At 35.6% G+C, this 13,161-nt stretch overlaps 1 protein-coding gene and 1 long non-coding RNA gene across 2 annotated transcripts; one reads left to right on the top strand and one right to left on the bottom strand.

Moving 5' to 3' along the window:
• Nucleotides 1–659: 659 nt before the first annotated feature.
• LOC143278128 (UPAR/Ly6 domain-containing protein cold-like) lies at nucleotides 660–6,862 on the bottom strand. The gene is made up of 4 exons (XM_076583194.1): nucleotides 6,733–6,862; nucleotides 5,349–5,468; nucleotides 4,169–4,347; nucleotides 660–3,517 (listed from the first exon to the last, which is right to left on the bottom strand). The coding sequence occupies exons 1-4, from the start codon at nucleotides 6,794–6,796 to the stop codon at nucleotides 3,440–3,442; spliced, it is 441 nt and encodes a 146-aa protein (XP_076439309.1). The 5' UTR covers nucleotides 6,797–6,862; the 3' UTR covers nucleotides 660–3,439.
• Nucleotides 6,863–7,144: 282 nt separating this feature from the next.
• Nucleotides 7,145–12,388, top strand: LOC143291133 (uncharacterized). Its single transcript, XR_013056474.1, has 3 exons — nucleotides 7,145–7,329; nucleotides 9,768–9,864; nucleotides 11,418–12,388. It is a non-coding gene; the product is annotated as an uncharacterized LOC143291133 (long non-coding RNA).
• Nucleotides 12,389–13,161: the final 773 nt, after the last annotated feature.

Below are 13,161 nucleotides of genomic sequence, written 5' to 3'. Positions count from 1 at the left end.
AGGGGAGGTCCTGTTTCGAAATAATGTATACATGTGCTGTGTTTGGATGATTGGTCCATTGGCTTGTTATGTAGCCTATCAGTTGAGGAGGCATTAGATAAAACCAGCATGCATGGCTCCGTCTGTTCCTTGCCTTGAACAAACTAGCGAGCCAGAGTGGGAGACTGTGACTACATTGAGAAAGAGATATATTGACAAGGGCCGGAAGTATTGGACTGGCATCCGTGAGCACCTATGCTGGAGCATGGCAGTTATCTTTAAACAGTTCTGGTCATTATTAAAACAAGTGTGCAACAATACAATAACCATTCCCAACCATTTATTCTTACATACTCAGGCTGAAAATGAAAGCAACTCAGTTGGATGTGGCAATTTTTTCCCAGCATTTGTAGTGGTTGATGATTACTGAAAACATTTTCACACTAAGTCTGTATCACTTTTCAGTTCAGTTCAGTTACTGAAGGAGGCATCACTGCGTTTGGACAAATCCATATACACTACACCATATCTGCTAAGCAGATGCCTAACCAGCAGCTTAACCCATCATGCTTAAAATCACTGGCGGACAATAATCTTGAACACACACACACATACATACTCTCCCACACACTTGCAAACACATACAGTCTTACACTTAATCAAAATAAAAAAAATCAATAATCTTTTTAAATTTTTTTTTATTTAAAAAAATATATGCATGTCAGATTATGTACAAAAACATGGTCAACTTTTATAACAATGCACAATCAATGAGCTGCTTCTAAAGAATTTTAACTAATGAGCAAGTCATACTACTCAGGAAATCATTTTGAAACTGACAGTGACACTGACAGTCTTCTGTAAGGTATCGATAATCATAGTACATGCTTTCAACACAAGGTCTTTATTGCAAGAACAGTCACATACTCCGAAAAGAATTTATATCTTAATTTTATGCAGATGAGAAGTTAATTAACAATGCTACATAATGTCAAAGCACAAACTGATAAAAACAATTGTGTAATGTTTGAAGCAATATGACATTGAATGAATTGTTGATCTCTTTTTCAAGCAATGTTTTGGAAAATATTTCTGTTGCAGTGAAATGTGGTAACAGCATTGGCATGTATGAATTAGAAAATGATTACTACTCTGAACGCTAACATCTACATATAATTGATCTTTTTTTTTCTTTCTTTCTTTTTTTTTTTTAAGGCAAACCCAAAAATCTGTGTCCTGCTTTCTTGCTTTTCATTTTTTGGTGAGGGAACATGCAAAATTTTAATTGTTTTAATCTATATTATATAATCTGCATACATCACATGAAAACAAAACAAACAACAAAAAACAACTTAATATGAAAATGGACATGAAACAAGTAATGAAAATCTGACAGCGAAACACTAAATTAATTTTTTTTCACCTCATTCTCTCAAAAGTGACACGAAAACAATTTACCTTTTTTTCAAGCTATGCAGTTCATAACTGACCAACCTGTAAAGGCTACTTATGCTCCACTCTCACATTTGTGAACACACAGATATATGACATTTGGATGTACACTTGCATTGCATACACATTTTTGCACATGGCATTCATACTACTTTCTTTCTCTGTAACATCTTTTTATGAAGCAACAGCACACTCATGCATTAAACAATGTTTTCAAGATTAACATACAAGGATACATTTACATTTTACTGTAACATACATAAACTGCACTATTTACAACAAATAATTAAAAGAGTAGGAGTGGCTTCTACATTCAAAACAAGCTTTGTTTGTCAGGGACACCTACACAGACCTATCAGTGAGTACTAACATTAATCAATCATGAAGTAATTTCATTTAAGTTAATGTGCTTGGAATATTACTTTGTCAAAAACACCTACACAGACCTATCAGTGAGTACTAACATTATTAAACCACTTTATCATGAAGTAATTTCATTTAAGTTAATGTGTTTGGAACAATGCTAAAACTCTATCAGATATTCTGATGCAAAGTAAACACACTGTGATTCAGACATTGAAGTGCCAAACCTGTTTATGACATCTTGTAGATAATTTCAAAAGCTGATCATATGTTCAGATCTTTATAACAACAAAAACAGGTTATGACTTAAAGTAAAGATGAAAAGCTGATCAGCTGATTGCTTATTACCATCATTTCAACCATACATATCAACAAGACACACAGTCTGTTGGTAAAGCTGAATAATACAGAAAGACAAATCTGAATCTTGGTTTACATTTTCATAATTCTTTTCAACAGATCTCCATTAAAATCTGAAATGTAGTCTCCTCTTTACTGAAAAGAATAATGGCATAGGTCTTTCTTGCATACATGTATAGCAGAGGACTTTCACATCATAGAAAAATTGGAATGTGTGTGGACGCTATTGTTGGACACGGTTGTCTGTCTTACATACCAGACACAATCATAACATAGAAAAAAAAAGGAATGCAAACTCACAGTCACAATCTGGACAATAGTTAAGCATTTTTCTCACTCATAAAATTATAAAGAATGGAGGAGCAATGTTGCATATTTATCATGATATGTTTTGGTCAAAGTTCAACAGTAATCACATTAGCCATTTCATGAACAGTACCGTGTCTGTACGATGCTGCATGCACAGCTCACAGATACTGGTACCACTGGAAGTCTTTTACAAGGTTGGGGTGACAGATCAGACAAGGAACCATGATCAGTGATGTACTTCTCTGTCTCTCACATTCCTACCTTCACTCTCCCCCTCCTCTGCCCCTTTTCTATAAATAAAATAAAACAAAATAGAATAAGAAAAGAACACCCTGGGACTGAACGATTTGGATACAAGCAATAAATGAATTTTGATCTCTTACATCATACTGCCTCTGTTCCCCACCCTACTGCAGGCATGTCTTCTCTGATGCACATGGTTTCCCAGCAATTTTGTCTGAACACAGACCAAACTGCCTTCCCCATTTTCTGAGTGAAAAAGTGTTTCAAGCAACTGGGACAAACAGACAAATTAAACATGGATGTAAAAGCTGGTTACATGGCAGTCAATGACAGAATCTTCAGTCAGTACATCATACCTGCACACAACATAGATGGAAGGGGGAAGAAGCGTGGAGAACATTGTATTTAAAAAAAAAAGAAAAGAAATCAAACAGAAATAGAAACTGTAAAATCTTACCAACGGAGAAAAGAGTTTGAGCTGATGTTGATCAAACAATTTCCCATTCTTTACCCAACTTTTTTGTTTTGCCATCTTAACTACCACTTTTTGTTGTTGTCAAGTCATGTACTTCAAACAGACGTTTGTAAGACTTGGCTATTTTCTCACCAAGTACACCTTCCTTTAGACGGGTCCAATAAACATGGAGGGCTATGGCTAATGATATGGCTAATATGATCACTGCTAAACGAGGGATAACAACAGGTTTCAGCCAGATGCAGTACAGGTAAATGCTCATCGTCCCAGCAGCCACACACATGCCAGTGCACCAAGCAGGAGGGTTATGCTTGATGCCACACTGCTGGCCCCAAGCTGTAGACAAACAGAAACAGAAAACAAGAGTTACTGTCTCATGATTCCTTATTTAATCACTCCATAACACTTTAACAGACAAACTAACTGTACAATGGCAAAAGCTTATTAAAAATCAGCCTACGTATCCAAGCTGCAGACGGGCAGAAACAGAAAACAGCATTTTCTCTCTGATAATTCTGTGACAAGCTGACAACACAATGAAAAAAAAGACATTTCTAAAAGAAACATCAGCTTCTTAATCTTATACACTTGCAACAGAAATGGAAGACAGATGTAGTAAGACTATAACTGTGCCATCTGTGCATGCAGCAGTGACCATATGAAGTGTGATGCCAAGTAATTATTATTATGACAAGATTTTGGAAGACTTTGCCCTACTTCTTTCAGAACATGCTCAGAACTACACAATATCACTCTAAAAGGTCTAATGGTTTAAACAGCTTAAGATGACCTTAATGTGAATAGCATGATTTGATTTGTGGCTAACATGTCCAGTTGGAATCCACCAAGCAGGGCACACTACTCATTCCACAAGCTGTTTCTTGTGCATTGTACTTTCAACACAGTTGGCAACAAACATTCAAATGCCTCTTATTGTGAGATTTCACTTAAGGTTTTAAATAACCATAATCCTGGCTGCATACTCACCGTCACATAATAGTTGCACCGGTCTCCCTGGCAGCATTCATAGCACTCCCAGTTTCTGTACCAATCTCTCATGCAGTCCAGACCCACGCTCCGCTTATAATGGTTGCATTCTGAGAGAGTTGCACACTGCTTGCCAATGATGTGGATCTTTTCACTTCTGGGGGTCCAAAATTCTGGAGCTGTAACATACACGAATAATGATTGTGAATACTTTTCATAGTATTCCTTCATTGAGATACATTACAATAAATACAGTATACATTTATATAAAATCATATGTATAAATTCACATGTTTCTGTCTCTCAGTCTCATTCTGTATGTTGTGTTACGCCTTACTTTTTCTGTGAGTGTAAGGTAAAAACTGATATGTTTTTCATTTGAAAACCATTCTTTAAACTCATTGAACTGTTCCACTGTGTTTAAGTGGACTGCATGTTAGTATGTTTGTTTGTTTGGTTGTTTTTTTGTTGTTTTTTTGTGCAAGACTGTGATTGTGAAACTGTTATGTTGTATTATGTTATGTATTAACTCACTTAGCCCTGCACCCAAGCACTGCTCTGGCATCAGAATTTGTCTAATTAATTAAACAGTTTCCATGTTCCTACATATTATAACATATGCATAAACCATAAGGAAAAGGAGCTAACTTCTAGTTTTCTACAGTATTTCTGGATGTGTCTCCACTTAATTTGGAGGAAAAACAGGTTTTTTTGTTTTGTTTTAGTTTTTTGGTGATTTTTTTTCTGTCAATATGGCATGGAAGCCTGCCAAGGCTGTAAATTCTGCAGGGTTGAATGAGGTAAGACTGTTACAGTGACAACCATTTCCGTAATTTTCTTCATGTGCTGATTCTTAATTAGGTAACTTGATCAGTATCATAATACAGTATTAGATTTAAAACCAAAATTGAAAAACAAAATTCACCAAAACTGTCATTCAATACAATCATCAAATATAATTATGACAGCATGTCAAGAAAGTTCATTTCTGAACTGATTTTTCTTTTTAACTTGAGCAAACTTGAAATAGAAAAGATGACAATAATTGCTATCTTGTTTTTCCCATCAAACAGATTTTACTATCAAAGAGAATGAAGTAAAGATTAAAATCTAAATTGAAAAAAAAAACACACCCAAAAAACAACTTAATAATAGTATTGTAAATTCCAGAAGACCCTACCTTTCCAACGGATGTGAGTCAAGCAGGTATCTTGTGATTGTGTGCACTGTACACTGGACTTGATACACTTGTCCTTGTTGTCAAACTGGCCATCGCACACATAGCACTCCAAACCAAAACCTGGTGAAAGAAACATCCATCACTGATTACATGTTCAGAAAAACAAAATGCTTTATAAAATTTTGCAATCTATACCATGAGCTACTTTCAGTTTAGTCAATGTCAGTCTCATTACTTCTACTAATACTATTGTTGGGGCATCTTAAGGCAGAAGCAGCTTGAATTTATTAAACCAAAGAAAAATCATTAAATGTTATGTTCAACATATGGATGAATGTTAATATATACTAAAATACAATAAGTATGGAATTAAAACTGCATTCACAAATCACTCACACATTATAGAATCAATGACTCAGTAGCATGTAAAATATAATATCTAAAATCTATACATCAATATATGAGATCTTGAGAGAGAGAGATAAACACATGATATATTCATTATGACTGCATATTATTTAGGATACAGCACATACTTCCTAATAAAATTAATAACGTTCTGTTACAAAGCTGCCACTTCTTTAAGGATTTTATATTTGAGATCACCATAATACATATATATATATCTGATAAATTTATGACTATTGGATTTGGAAGAGTTTGGGTGGGATCATCGATAATGGTTTCACACACACACACACACACATATATACACACACACACACATATATATATATATATATATATATGTGTGTGTGTGTGTGTGTGTGTGTGTGTGTGTATTTATTAAACTAAAGGAGGTGATGGGTATAATGGTCCATATTTCTTTCTGCAGTGACACAGCTATGTATATTTCTTCCTTTCCACTACTCTGAGTGACTGGCGGAATGAACGTCCACACCTTGTTGTGAACACTACTCATTCCGTCTTGAGGGGAAAAATGTTACTGCCGAGCTCAAACTCACAATTCACACACACACGCGCACGCACACACACACACACACACACACACACACACACAGAGAGATGATCAATACATTCTTGTTTCTTTCATTTCCGGGTTCTGCATGTTCGGGACTTAATCAAGGATGACAGTACTTTCAGTTAAAACATCACACAACCACAGATCCGCTGATGTACTAAATTGTACTAAAACCTTTTGGGGCAATGTCAACTGTACGATTATAAGAAGCTCTTGTCTTTTTATTTATTTATTTATTTATTTTTAAACAAACCGCAGAACTGTAGCAAATCAAGCACACAAGTGGAATAATGGCGGACAAGTCTTGACCTACATATCGCGCAGGTGTCGATTGATATTAAACTGGACTTTACTTTATCAAACATAGTCCTAATTTCAGTTACGTTTTAAGACAGTACTCACCGCAAGATATGACCCCCAGAAACACCAATATTTGAAGCTGAACACTCATTGTGTTAATTTCCATTGATCACCTGTCCGCCGCGTTTTCATACCTGTCAACACCACCTGTGTGACAGCGTTGAAACACGGGAAGTCACTCTATGTTAGATGTCCACGATTTGCTTCCCTTCGTGTTTAAAAAAAAAAAGTTTTATTAATATATATCTATATATTTTTTTAAAGACTTTTTCCACATGTATTTAATAGGCATCAAAAGTACATAGACAGACAATCCGTTATTATCACTGCTTCATTTTTTAAGACATCCCACATCTCATTTGTTCTGTTTATACATCAGAATTGCGGCAAGCAGCAGGCTTTATTGTAGACGAACAAAGAAAATGAAAGTGAGTTATCTCTCTTCGTCCTTGTTACGAAAGCTGAACACTTTGTCATTGTCTTCGGCCAGCAATCCGGAGGATCACATTATCTTTGTAGTCCAGCAGTGCCAGCTGCTACCATAACTACAATGCCTTCTCAGTCAGTCGGACATTCCTCAGAAAAGTTTCCCAAAGTTCCAGGAACAGCCAGTGTCTCTTGTTTATTTACATGGCTTGGGTAAATCTCGATCTCTCTCTCTTTCACTCTCTCTCTCTCTCTCTCTCTCTCTCTCTCTCTCTCTCGTAAATGTGCATACCATACTGTATTTTCATACTCAATATGTGGACAAACTATAGGCTTTGTACAATGAATAGAAAAAGTGTTTTTATCAATATAATCAAAGGACCGTTTTATTATACCTACAATGTGGTTTGCTTTGCCTTTGTCTTCTTTATGTTTGGATCAAATGATAAGGTTTCATAAAAAAAAATAACTCCCAGACCCTTTTCTTCCCTTCAATCATTTACAAGATTTATGCCATTTTGAAATTCATTGCATACAGTTCATTGCATACTCATATTTGCGATATTAGGGATATTTGGGATTTTATCTTCCAATATGTAGGACTTTTTTTAAACATCAAAATAAAGATATAAGTTTCCAACCATTCCTGTAATGTATTGAAGTCACTTTGTAATTCCCCTCTCTATTACTTGAGATATTGTATAGTTTTGTGTCATCAGCAAATATTTTACAAATGCTTTTCACATTTTTCTGGCAGATCATTAATAAAAATTATAAAAAGAAAAGGGCATTGCGGAACACCACTTATAAATGTCAGCTTATGAGTAGGAGTTTCTTAGTCTTATTATTTGTAGTCTTTCTTTAAAAAGTTCTTTATCCAAACAAGGAGTTTACCTTTTATACCATATATGCTTCATGCTTAATCAACAATCTTTTGTGAGGAACTGAATCTTCTTCTTCTTCTTCTTCTTCTGCGTTTGTGGGCTGCAACTCCCATGTTCACTTGTATATACGCGAGTGGGCTTTTACGTGTATGACCATTTTTTAACCCGCCATGTAGGCAGCCATACTACGCTTTCGGGGATGTGCATGCTGAGTATGTTCTTGTTTCCATAACCCACCAAATGTTGACATGGATTACAGGATCTTTAACGTGCGTATTTGATCTTCTGCTTGCGGTATACACACGAGGGGGGTGCAGGCACAAGCAAGTCCGCACATATGTTGACCTGGGAGATCGGAAAAATCTCCACCCTTTACCCACCAGGCGCCATCACCGTGATTCGAACCTGGGACCCTCAGATTGAAAGTCCAACGGGCGCAATAGCCGAGTGGTTTAAGCGTTGGACTTTCAATCTGAGGGTCCCGGGTTCGAATCATGGTAATGGTGCCTGGTGGGTAAAGGGTGGAGATTTTTCCGATCTCCCAGGTCAACATATGTGCAGACCTGCTAGTGCCTGAACCCCCTTCGTGTGTATACGCTCACAGAAGATTGAATACGCACGTTAAAGATCCTGTAACCTGTGTCAGTATACGGTGGGTTATCACGAAAATACCCAACATGCATGAACCACGACAGAGTCATTGGCAAGTCGATGTTGGTCGCGTAACGGAAAGAAGAAGAAGAACCATTCGGCTATTGTGCCCGTCGGAGGAACTGAATCAAAATCCATCATAAAATCTAGATACATTACATCTGTATTGTCTCCATTATCCATCCTTGCTGTAAAGTCTTCTATTGCTTCTAATACTTGTACTACACATTATCTTTTACTTCTGAAACCATGTCCACAGTCTTAGTGCAAGGTATTATTTGTAAAGTTCTTAATTATGTAATCACAAATTACTGAATCTAGAATTTTGCATGATATACCTTTTCCAGTGTTCATTTTGGAGCTTTTTTAACAAAAAATAAAGACTGCTATTACCTCAGCCATCTTCCATGTACTAATGTTGCATCATAAATGAATGTTAAGCAGCTTAGGGAAGTTTAGTTAGTTTGTTGCTGTGGGGTTTGTTTTGGTTTTTTTTTGTTTTTTTTTTATGGAAGGGTTGATTGTTTTTTTCTTTTTTTTTCTTTAATAATATTTACCAGCACTTGTTTTCATCCTCTCTCATGTCGTTCTCCTCTCTTTCTCTCTGGTCTCTCCCTCACACACACACTCTGTACTCTTGCCCCTCCCCCCTTTCTCTCTCTCTCTCTCTCTCTCTCTCTCTCTCTCTCTCTCTCTCTCTCTCTCTCTCTCTCTCTCTCCCTTTTTCAACAATGAATGGCTGTATATATTACATCATGAATTCATGAGTGTGCTGCTTCTGTTGTATTATGAGGATGCAAAATGATGTGAGATGATTTTTCTTAGCAAACTTTTATATAGTCCTGCAATGCACAATTGATTTTTCATATATATATATATATATATATATATATATATATATATATATACAGAGAGAGAGAGAGAGAGAGAGAGAATCAAATATATTTCGAAAGGAAAAACAAATAAAACTGCATGCAGGAAAAAATACAAACGAATGGGTGGCGCTGTAGTAAAGCGACGTGCTCTCCCTGGGGAGAGCAGCCCGAATTTCACACAGAGAAATCTGTTGTGATGAAAAGAAATACCAATACCAATACAAATACAAATACATTGCAGGACTAAAGGAGACTATGCTGGCCTGGAAACTCGTAGTAAGCAGGTGACGGGATGGAGGACATACTTCAGTTCTCTCACTACACGTGGAAGAGTAAATGTGAGTTTTAAAAATTAGTGAATAATGTGTATGTTAATAACATAATTGCCAGAAAAAAAACAACCTAAGACCTTTTAAACTTAACTGTGAAAACAAAGAAAAGAAAGCTTCAGATGTTTCTGGGTATAATGATGTAGAGTAAAGCTCACACACACACACACACACACACACACACACACACACATGTGTGTGTGTATGCATGAGCATATGTGTAACAACTGACATACCAATTTTGTTTCCCATAATAATGTGTACAGTTGTTTATAATGTACATAGATGATATGACTGCAGTGTCTCAAAGGCAATAGAACTGTTTAAAGTGTATTGTTGTGTTGATGGAATATTAGTGGACCTTAACTGCTTGCAGGAATATGAACATCATTCATGATGTAACACTATCAGCAACATTATTAAAGACAGTCTTTATTATAAAACAGCATCAGTTATAATAATGTGTGTAACAAGTCAAGTCTGATGTTTATTTTAACATTCAAACACTAAGTGTACATTGCCTAACCACTTCTTACCAGAGGGGGATCTAGAACAGCCTATTAAAAAAAAAAAAAAAAAAAAAAAAATCCTCTGCATATTAAAAAGAAAAGTACTCAAAAATGTGTACCCCAGTGGTGTTGCATATTGCTTAATTTCTTTGACATTTTCAGTGACAGCATATTGGAACTCCGCATAATGGTAAAACCATCAATCAGATTAGCATTTTGTTCATTGGGACTGTGGCCATGTAATGTAGCAGATCAGGTTCCTTTAGATGTCATGACTTACCTGTAAAACAGGGAAGATTAAGAGTTTTGGGAATCTTTCCTTCGAAGCAGATACATGTATTTTTTGGCCTATAAAAGGTTGATATGTGAAGAAGGTATATATAAGACTATAGGTTGCATTATTTCTGATCCAGTATTCTGATTTTTTTTTTTTCTTTCTTTCTTTCTTTTTTTTTTTTTTTTTTTTTTTTTCGATAACCCTGTCTTCAGTGAATAGGGTTTAAGGCCTGTTTTCTGTATGATATTGTGTCAATGGGAAAGGCGCCTTACTTCGATTTTCCTGATTCCACCCAGGTGCGAATGGGCACCTGTCTTCAGTTGATAAGGTAAAAACAGTGGAAGGAGAGGTTTGGGCCCTGCTAACCCATGCTCTGTGTGTGTGTGTGTGTGTGTGTGTGTGTGTGTGTGTGTGTGTGTTTGTGTGCATGTGTGTGTGCATGTGTGTATGTGTGCATGCTCGCATATGTGCATGTGTGTGTGTGTGTGCATGAGCACGAGTGAACATGTGGGCATGTGTGTGTGTATGTGTGTGTTTACCTATTTTTATAAAGCGCTTAGAGCTCTATTTAGAAAATAGGCGCTATATAAACTCATTATATGATGATGATGATGATGATGATGATTTTTACTATTAGTGGGTATGAAATCACTGCCCCAATGGCTGTGTAAGGCTGTGGGACCGTTAGCTTTTTAACATGGAAATATAACATACATTTGTAAAATGCTGAACGATAGATATCATGATAATGAATCCAAGGTTTGGTGATTTTTCAGATTGTTCTGGCAACATATGCGGCATGTGCTGTGACTGGCTATTACCTGTGGACCTCGTACAAGGACAGGAAAACAGCAACAGCAAAGTCTGACTCCAACTGATGTATATCATGTCCTGTGTATGACTGATCTATGAATAAGTTTTGAGTAAATACAGTTTGTTATAGAGCGTCTGTAGTAAATGCCATTTTATGTATTTTGAATTTTAATTGTTCTCATTGCATACAATTTTCAGAGAAGAGTCCACTGTTGTTTTTATTATAATCATCATTATTAGTAGTATTAGTATTGTTATTATTATTAATTTTTAGATTAAGCTCTTGTTAGCCAAGACGTTATTCAAGTTTGATATTATTTTTGTTTTTATTTTGATGTGTATTATACTTTTGAGCTCGTGCAGAACTTCTTTCTATTTTGTTTTTGTTTCAGTTGAGTGAAGTTTAGTTTCTTATGTAATCTTTCCTGACACGAAATATAACAGTGGTGTTTGGAGAGCAAGATTGATAGTTTGATCAGTTTTGTTTTGTTCCAAAGTTGTTTTTTTGGTGGGGAATAAAACTTTCAGTAATGTAGGCTTTGGCATATTTTATCCAGTTCTTTGTAAAACTACAAATATCTAGTGTGTGTATTTGCAATTGTTATACAGTGTGCAAATGTAAATATTCATGTATTTGATGATCAGTCTTTGATTTTTTTTTTTTTTTTTTTTTTTAAATATTTGTAATTAGAAAGAAAATGAGAACACTGTTATCAATATGATGTCCTTTAGAAAGAGAATAAAGAGAGCAGTAGTGTGATTAATTGAGTTTGTTTTTGTTTTTGTTTTGGGGTGGGGTTTTTTGTTGTTGTTTTTATTGCATGCATATCTGCATGTGTTACTATTTGTGTATATGTGTATGAGTGTGTGTATATGTTAAATTTCATTTAGTGTTTATTCACATTAAGTGATATTAGACATATGAGTGTATATGTATATGTTTCGGACATGTGTGTAACATTTTCTCACTTTTATTTTTTAACCCAGTGGAACCTGTCACATTTTATACAGAGGCTTTGATTTCCTCAGCGCATTTCAACAATGATTTGCGGAATGAACCACTGTGATTGTGAAAATTGTTAGACGTTTTAGGGGTGAGTTATATGGCAAATACCATGAACTGGTATCAAAACAAGAGAGGCAAGGCCTTCAAGACTCACTTGTGATAAATTAAGTCCCCTAGCATTAATTACAGAGTAATTTCCCTTTTTTTTAACCATCTGCACCAAAACGTTTGCAAAATAAATAAAAATTCCATGCTTAGCAAAAGAAGTTCCTGTTTGAACCAAAAATGATAATAATGACTCCTCTTGTTGTTGTGTCAGAATAAGAGGTCAAAGTGCCAAGTTTAGAGAATACAAAAAATATAAATATAACAGTAAATGTAGTTTGCATATAATTAGGCTTCTTTCTTTAATTTTTTGTGCCCATCCAGAGGTGCAATATTGTTTTAAACAAGATGACTGAAAAGAACTGAATTTTCTCTATTTTTATGCCAAATTTGGTGTCAACTGACAAAGTATTTGCAGAGAAAATGTCAATGTTAAAGTTTACCACGGACACACAGACACACGGACACACACACACGCACACACACACACACACACACACACACACACACACAGACAACCGAACACCGGGTTAAAAGATAGACTCATTTTGTTTACAGAAGTGAGTCAATAAGAACAAAATCGCTATGCAGAACGA

The sequence above is a fragment of the Babylonia areolata genome, chromosome 1 (genome assembly GCF_041734735.1).
Source record: "Babylonia areolata isolate BAREFJ2019XMU chromosome 1, ASM4173473v1, whole genome shotgun sequence".
Taxonomy (NCBI): Eukaryota; Metazoa; Mollusca; class Gastropoda; order Neogastropoda; family Buccinidae; genus Babylonia; species Babylonia areolata.
This window is presented reverse-complemented; position numbering and strand designations above follow the sequence as displayed.